General features: G+C 67.2%; 2 protein-coding genes across 2 annotated transcripts; both read left to right on the forward strand.

Annotated features, from left to right (window-relative positions):
* The first annotated feature begins 355 nt into the window (after nt 1–355).
* Nucleotides 356–2,791, forward strand: LOC136831148 (proline-rich protein 36-like). Its single transcript, XM_067091103.1, has one exon. It carries the CDS (start codon nt 356–358, stop codon nt 2,789–2,791), a length of 2,436 nt encoding a protein of 811 aa, XP_066947204.1.
* A 1,193-nt stretch (nt 2,792–3,984) lies between these two features.
* Nucleotides 3,985–7,239, forward strand: LOC136831149 (proline-rich protein 36-like). Its single transcript, XM_067091104.1, has one exon. The coding sequence runs from the start codon at nt 3,985–3,987 to the stop codon at nt 7,237–7,239; it is 3,255 nt and encodes a 1,084-aa protein (XP_066947205.1).
* The last annotated feature ends 1,144 nt before the right edge of the window (nt 7,240–8,383 follow it).

Below are 8,383 nucleotides of genomic sequence, written 5' to 3' on the forward strand. Positions count from 1 at the left end.
CCAGGTCCAAGCTTCCCATGGCTGGCGAACGGCCTCCAGTCCCCTCAACCGCTGGCGGCCACCAGCCTCCCGGCCACAAGGCCGAGGCACTCTCGGCCAGAAGTTGCTCTCTTCCCGCTCCCAGGTCCCTTCCCATGGCTGGCCCCTGCGGCCCCCAACCGCTGGCGGCCACCAGCCTCGGCCACAAGTCCAAGTCGAGGCACTTTCTTCCGCTCCCAGGTCCAAGCTTCCCATGGCTGGCGAACGCCTCCGGTCCCCAACCGCTGGCCGGCCACCAGCCTCGACCACAAGTCCAAGTCGAGGCACTCTCTTCGCTCCCAGGTCCAAGCTTCCCCATGGCTGGCGAACGGCCTCCATGGCTGGCCGGCCACCAGCCTCGGCCACAAGTCCAAGTCGGCACACTCTTCCGCTCCCAGGTCCAGCTTCCCATGGCTGGCGAACCACCAACCACTCGGCCACCAGCCTCGGCCACAAGTCCAAGTCGAGGCACTCTTCTTCGCTCCCAGGTCCAAGCTTCCCATGGCTGGGCGGAACTGCCGCGGCCCCAACCGCTGGCCGGCCACCAACCCGGCCACAAGTCCAAGTCGAGGCACTTTCGGCTCCCAGGTCCAAGCTTCCCATGGCTGGCACGGCCTCCGTCCCCAACCGCTCGGCCACCAGCCTCGAGGCACTCTCTTCGCTCCCAGGTCCAAGCTTCCCATGGCTGGCGAACGGCCTGCGGCCCCCCCAACCGCTGGCCGGCCACCAGCCTCGACCTGACAAGTCCAAGTCGAGGCACTCTCTTCGCTCCCAGGTCCAAGCTCCCATGGCTGGCGAACGGCCTCCCCAGCAACCGCTGGTGCCACCAGCCTCGGCCACAAGTCAAGTCAAGCACTCTCTCCCACTTCCAGGGCCTCCCAACCTTCCGCTCCCAGTCCAAGCTTCCCAGGGCATGGTTGGCGGCCTGCGCTCCCAACCCTGGCCCGGCCACCACCAGTCGAGGCACTCTCTTCCGCTCCCAGGTCCAGCTCCGAGGCAAGCTTCGGCTCCCAGGTCCAAGCTTCCCATGGCTGGCTGGCCTCGAACGGCCCCCAACCGCTGGCCGGCCACCAGCCTCGGCCACAAGTCAAGTCGAGGCACTCTCTTCCGCCTCCCAGGCTCCCAGGTCCAAGCTTCCCATGGCTTCCCATGGCTGGCGAACGGCCAAGCCGAGGCACTCTCTTCCGCTCCCAGGTCCCCCAACCCCTGGGGCCACCAGCCTCGCCACCAGCCACAAGTCCAAGTCGAGGCACTCTCTTCCGCTCCCAGGTCCAAGCTTCCCATGGCTGGCATGAACGGCCGGCCTGCGGCCCCCAACCACTGGCCGGCCACCAGCCTCGGCCACAAGTCCAAGTCGAGGCACTTTCTTCGCTCCCAGGTCCAAGCTTCCCATGGCTGGCCGAACGGCCTCCGGTCCCCCAACCGCTGGCCGGCCACCAGCCTCGCCACAAGTCCAAGTCGAGGCACTCTCTTCCGCTCCCAGGTCCAATCTTTCGCTCCCACTGGCCCACCAGGCTTCCCAAGTCCAAGTCAGGCAGGCGGCTCCCGGTCCTGGCTGTGGTGGCCTCGGACCGCAACCGCTGGGCCACCAGCCTCGACCACAAGTCAAGTCGAGGCACTTTCTTCCGCTCCCAGGTCCAAGCTTCCCATGGCTGGCATGAACGGCCTGCGGCCCCCAACCGCTGGCCGGCCACCAGCCTCGCCACAAGTCCAAGTCGAGGCACTTTCTTCCGCTCCCAGGTCCAAGCTTCCCATGGCTGGCGAACGGCCTCCGGTCCCCCAACCGCTGGCGGCCACCAGCCTCGGCCACAAGTCCAAGTCGAGGCACTCTCTTCCGCTCCCAGGTCCAAGCTTCCCATGGCTGGCGAACGGCCCCGGCCCCCAACCGCTGGCTGGCCACCAGCCTCAGCCACAAGTCCAAGTCGAGGCACTTTCTTCCGCTCCCAGGTCCAAGCTTCCCATGGCTGGCGTCAACGGCCGGCCTCGGTCCCCCCCAACCGCTGGCCGGCCACCAGCCTCGACCACAAGTCCAAGTCGAGGCACTCTCTTCCGCTCCCAGGTCCAAGCTTCCCATGGCTGGCGAACGGCCTCCGGCCCCCCAACCGCTGGCCGGCCACCAGCCTCGCCCAAGTCCAAGTCGAGGCACTTTCTTCCGCTCCCCCAGTGGCTTCCCATGGCTGGCAGACGCCTGCGGCCCCCAACCGCTGGCGGCCACCAGCCTCAACCCAAGTCCAAGTCGAGGCACTCTCTTCCGCTCCCAGGTCCAAGCTTCCCCAGGGCGGCCCAGTCCCCCAACCGCTGGCCGGCCACCAGCCTCGCCACAAGTCCAAGTCGAGGCACTCTCTTCCGCTCCCAGGTCCAAGCTTCCCATGGCTGGCGGCCTCTGCCCCCCATGGCTGGCCACAAGTCCAAGTCGGCACTCTTCCGCTCCCTCCAAGCTTCCGGCCCCCAACCCATGCCTGGCCGGCCACCAGCCACCAGCCTCGGCCACAAGTCCAAGTCGAGGCACTCTCTTTCCGCTCCCAGGTCCAAGCTTCCCATGGCTGGCGAGCGGCCTCCGGTCCCCCAACCGCTGGCGGCCACCAGCCTCGGCCACAAGTCAAGTCGAGGCACTCTCTTCCCGCTCCCAGGTCCAATCTTCCGCTCCCAGGTCCAAGCTTCCCATGGGTGGCCAGGACCGGCCTCGGCCCCCCCCAACCGCTGGCCGGCCACCAGCCACAAGTCAAGTCGAGGCACTCTCTTCCGCTCCCAGGTCCAAGCTTCCCATGGCTGAACGGCCTGCGGCCCCCCCAACCGCTGGCCGGCCACCAGCCTCGACCACAAGTCAAGTCGAGGCACTCTCTTCCGCTCCCAGGTCTTCCTTCCATGGCTTCCGGCAGGCCCCAAGCTGGCCGGCCACCCCTCAAGTCCAAGGCTGGCTTCCCAGGTCCAATCTTCCATGGCTGGTGGCGGCCTCGGTCCCCCAACCGCTGGCCGGCCACCAGCCTCGGCCACAAGTCCAAGTCGAGGCACTCTCTTCCGCTCCCAGGTCAAGCTTCCCATGGCTGGCCTCCCTTCGGGTCAAGCTGGCCGGCCCACCAGCCTCGCCCAAGTCAAGTCGAAGCACTTTCTTCCGCTCCCCAGGTCCAAGCTTCCCATGGCTGGCGAGCGGCCTCGGTCCCCCAACCGCTGGCCGGCCACCAGCCTCGACCACAAGTCCAAGTCGAGGCACTCTCTTCCGCTCCCAGGTCCAAGCTTCCATGGCCCAACGTCCTGGCTGGGCCACCAGCCTCGAACGGCCTCGCGCTCTCTTCCCCCAGGTCCAACCTGGCTGGCCCACCGCCACCAAGTCCAAGTCGTCGAGGCACTCTCTTCGCTCCCAGGTCCAAGCTTCCCATGGCTGGCGAGCGGCCTCGGTCCCCCACCCGCTGGCGGCCACCAGCCTCGGCCAGTCAAGTCGAGGCACTTTCTTCGCTCCCAGGGCTCTTCCCATGGCTTCCCTCCCCCAACCGGGCTGGCCTGGGCCACCACCAAGCACTCTCTTCCGCTCCCCCAAGCTTCCCATGGCTGGCGAACGGCCTGCAGGCCCCCCCAACCACTGGCGGCCACCAGCCTCGGCCACAAGTCCAAGTCGAGGCACTTTCTTCCGCTCCCAGGTCCAAGCTTCCCATGGCTGGCGAACGGCCTGCGGCCCCCCAACCGCTGGCCGGCCACCAGCCTCGGCCACAAGTCCAAGTCGAGGCACTCTCTTCCGCTCCCAGGTCCAAGCTTCCCATGGCTGGCGAACGGCCTGCGGCCCCCCAACCGCTGGCCGGCCACCAGCCTCGGCCACAAGTCCAAAGCACTTTCTTCCGCAAGCTCCCAGGTCCAATCTTCCCTGGCTGGCGAACGGCCTCCAGCCCCCAACCGCTGACCCAGGCCACCAGCCTCGGCCCCAGGTCCAAAGGCACTCTTTTCCCATGGCTGGCGGCCTCCGGTCCCACCCCCATGGCCCAACCGCTGGCCGGCCACCAGCCTCGGCCACAAGTCCAAGTCGGCACTCTCTTCCGCTCCCAGGTCCAAGCTTCCCATGGCTGGCCCAACGGCCCTCCGCTCCCAGGTCCAAGCACTTCTTCCGCTCCCAGGTACAATCTTTCCATGGGCGAACGGCCTCCAGTCCCCAACCGCTGGCTGCCACCAGCCTCGACCACAAGTCAAGTCAAGGCACTCTCTTCGCTCCCAGGTCCAAGCTTCCCATGGCTGGCGAACGGCCTGCGGCCCCCCCAACCGCTGGCCGGCCACCAGCCTCGGCCACAAGTCCAAGTCGAGGCACTTTCTTCCCGCTCCCAGGTCCAAGCTTCCCATGGCTGGCGAGCGGCCTCCGTCCCCACCGCTGGCCGGCCACCAGCCTCGGCCACAAGTCAAGTCGAGGCACTCTCTTCTGCTCCCCAGGTCCAAGCTTCCCATGGGTTTGGCGAGCGGCCTGCGCCCCCAACCACTGGCCGGCCACCAGCCTCGGCCACAAGTCCAAGTCGAGGCACTTTCTTCCGCTCCCAGGTCCAAGCTTCCCATGGCTGGCGAGCGGCCTCGGTCCCCCAACCGCTGGCCGGCCACCAGCCTCGACCACAAGTCCAAGTCGAGGCACTCTCTTCGCTCCCAGGTCCAATCTTTGGCTGGCTCCCAGGCCCCAAGGCTTCCACCATGGCTGGCAAGCGGTCTTTTCTTCCGCTCCCAGGACCCCATGGCTGGCAACCACTGGCGGCCACCAGCCTCGGCCACAAGTCAAGTCGAGGCACTTTCTTCCGCTTCCCAGGTCCAAGCTTCCCATGGCTGGCGTCCAACGGCCTCCGGCTCCCCCCAACCGCTGGCGGCCACCAGCCTGCCACAAGTCCAAGTCGAGGCACTCTCTTCCGCTTCCCAGGTCCAAGCTTCCCATGGCTGGCGAACGGCCAACCGCTGGCGGCCACCAGCCCACCAGCCTCCGGCCACAAGTCCAAGTCGGCGGCACTTTCTTCAACCACTGGCTCCCAGGTCCAAGCTTCCTATGGCTGGCGAACGGCCTCCGGTCCCCCAACCGCTGGCGGGCCAACCAGCCTCAGCCACAAGTCCAAGTCGAGGCACTCTTCCGCTTCAAGCTTCCCATGGCTCCCAGGTCCAAGCTTCCCATGGCTGGCGAGCACTCTCTTCCGGCTCCCAGGTACCAAGCTTCCCATGGCTGGGCACTGCGGCCCCCCAACCGCTGGCCGGCCACCAGCCTCGGCCACAAGTCCAAGTCGAGGCACTTTCTTTCGCTCCCAGGTACAAGCTTCCCATGGCTGGCGAACGGCCTCCGGTCCCCAACGCTGGCGGCCACCAGCCTCGACCCAAGCCAAGTCGAGGCCTCTCTTCGCTCCCAGGTCCAAGCTTCCCATGGCTGGCGGCGGCCTCGGCCCCCCCAACCGCTGGCCAGCCTCGCCACCAGCTCCCAGGTCAACCATGGCCGGCCACCAGCCTCGGCCACAAGTCCAAGTCGAGGCACTTTCTTCCGCTCCCAGGTCCAAGCTTCCCTCCCCCAGGGTGGCGGCTGGCCCAAGCGGCCTCGCCACAAGTCCAAGTCGGTCTCTTCCCCCAACCGCTGGCTGGCCTGCGGCCCCCCCGCCTCGGCCACCGCCAAGTCCAAGTCGAGGCACTCTCTTCTCCCAGGTCCAATCCATGGCTCGGCGGCCCCAGGCCCCATGGCTGGCGGCAACCGCTGGCCGCCCACAAGTCAAGTCGTGGCACTCTCTTCTGCTCCCAGGTCCCTGGGTCCAAGCTTCCCTCGGCCCCCAACCACTGGCCGGCCACCAGCCCTCCAGAAGTCCAAGTCGAGGCACTTTCTTCCGCCTCCCAGGTCCAAGCTTCCATGGCTGGCGAACGGCCTGCGGCCCCCCAACCACTGGCCGGCCACCAGCCTCGGCCACAAGTCCAAGTCGAGGCACTTTCTTCCGCTCCCAGGTCCAAGCTTCCCATGGCTGGCGAGCGGCCTCCGGTCCCCAACCGCTGGCGGCCCACCAGCCTCGACCCAAGTCCAAGTCGTGGCACTTTCTCCGCTCAGGTCCAAGCTTCCCATGGCTGGCGAGCGGCCTGCGGCCCCCAACCACTGGCCGCCCACCAGCCTCGGCCACAAGTCCAAGTCGAGGCACTTTCTTCCGCTCCCAGGTCCAAGCTTCCCATGGCTGGCGAACGGCCTCTGGCCCCCCAACTGCCGACCACCAGCCTCGACCCAAGTCCAAGTCCAGGCACTGGCTCCGCTGGCTGGCTTCCCAGCCTCGCCTGTGGCCAACCCTGCCAAGTCCAAGTCGAGGCACTTTCTTCCGCTCCCAGGTCCAAGCTTCCCATGGCTGGCGAACGGCCTCCGGCCCCCAACCACTGGCCGGCCACCAGCCTCGGCCACAAGTCCAAGTCGAGGCACTCTCTTCCGCTCCCAGGACCAAGCTTCCCCATGGTCCCGGTCCCCCCCAACCGCTGGCGGCCACCAGCCTCGGCCACAAGTCAAGTCGAGGCACTTCTCTTCCGCTCCCAGGTCCAAGCTTCCCATGGCTGGCGAGCGGCCTCCCAGCCTCGCCACAAGTCCAAGTCGGCGCACTCTCTTCCGCCAAGCTTCCCATGGCCAACGCCTGCCCCCCCAACCGCTGGCCGGCCACCAGCCTCGGCCACAAGTCAAGTCGAGGCACTTTTTCTTCCCTCCCAGGTCCAAGTCCCATGGTCGGCCTCGGTCCCCAAACGCTGGCGGCCACCAGCCTCAGCCACAAGTCAAGTGAGGCACTCTCTTCCGCTCCCAGGTCCAAGCTTCCCATGGCTGGCGCCACCAGCCTTGGCCCAAGTCAAGTCGGGCACTTTCCAACAGGCTCCCATGGGCCTCCCCACCAACAGCCTCACCAGCCACAAGTCAAGTGGAGGCACTCTCTTGGCTTCCTCCCCAAGCTTCCCATGGCTGGCGAACGGCCTCACGGCCCCCAACCGCTGGCGGCCACCAGCCTCGGCCACAAGTCAAGTCGAGGCACTTTCTTCCGCTCCCAGGTCCAAGCTTCCCATGGCTGGCGCTCCCAGAGCCCCCAAGCTGGCGGCCCCATCGGCCTGTCAAGTCGAGGCACTTTCTTCCGCTCCCAACCAAGCTTGGCATGGCTGGCTGAACGGCCACCAGCCTCGGCCACCAAGTCAAGTCGAGGCAGTCTCTTCCGCTCCCAGGTCCAAGCTTCCCAGTGGGCGAGCGGCCTCGGCCCCCCCAACCCCCGCCACCGCTGACCACAAGGCCACCAAGCCTGTGGACACTTTCGAATGGCCTTCCCATGGGCCCCCAACCACTGGCCGGCCACCAAGTCCAAGTCAAGTCGAGGCACTCTCTTCCGCTCCCAGGTCCAATCTTCGCTCCCAGGTCCAAGCTTCCACCGGCTGGCGTCAAGTCGAGGCACTCTCTCCGCGGCAGGCGGCCCCCCAACCGCTGGCGGCCCCCCCAAGCCTCAGCCACCCAAGTCAAGTCGAGGCACTCTCTTCCGCTTCTAGGTCCAAGCTTCCACTCCCAGGTCCAAGCCTTCCATGGCTGGCGAACGGCCTGCGGCCCCCCAACCGCTGGCCGGCCACCAGCCTCGACCACAAGTCCAAGTCGAGGCACTCTCTTCCGCTCCCAGGTCCAATCTTCCGCTCCCAGGTCCAAGCTTCCCATGGCTGGCGAACGGCCTGCGGCCCCCCAACCACTGGCCGGCCACCAGCCTCAGCCACAAGTCCAAGTCGAGGCACTTTCTTCCGCTCCCAGGTCCAAGCTTCCCATGGCTGGCGAACGGCCTCCGGTCCCCCACCCGCTGGCCGGCCACCAGCCTCGGCCACAAGTCCAAGTCGTGGCACTCTCGTCCGCTCCCTCCAAGCTTCCCATGGCTGGCGAACGGCCTGCGGCCCCCCAACCACTGGCCGCCCACCAGCCTCGGCCACAAGTCCAAGTCGAGGCACTTTCTTCCGCTCCCAGGTCCAAGCTTCCCATGGCTGGCGAACAGCCTCCGGTCCCCCAACCGCTGGCCGGCCACCAGCCTCGACCACAAGTCCAAGTCGAGGCACTCTCTTCCACTCCCAGGTCCAAGCTTCCCATGGCTGGCGAACGGCCTGCGGCCCCCCCCAACCACTGGCGGCCACCAGCCTCGGCCACAAGTCCAAGTCGAGGCACTTTCTTCCGCTCCCAGGTCCAAGCTTCCCATGGCTGGCGAACGGCCTCCGGTCCCCCAACCGCTGGCCGGCCACCAGCCTCGGCCACAAGTCCAAGTCGAGGCACTCTCTTCCGCTCCCAGGTCCAATCTTTCGCTCCCAGGTCCAAGCTTCCCATGGCTGGCGAACGGCCTGCGGCCCCCCAACCACTGGCCGGCCACCAGCCTCGGCCACAAGTCCAAGTCGAGGCACTTTC

Source organism: Macrobrachium rosenbergii, chromosome 48 (assembly GCF_040412425.1).
Source record: "Macrobrachium rosenbergii isolate ZJJX-2024 chromosome 48, ASM4041242v1, whole genome shotgun sequence".
NCBI lineage: Eukaryota > Metazoa > Arthropoda > Malacostraca > Decapoda > Palaemonidae > Macrobrachium > Macrobrachium rosenbergii.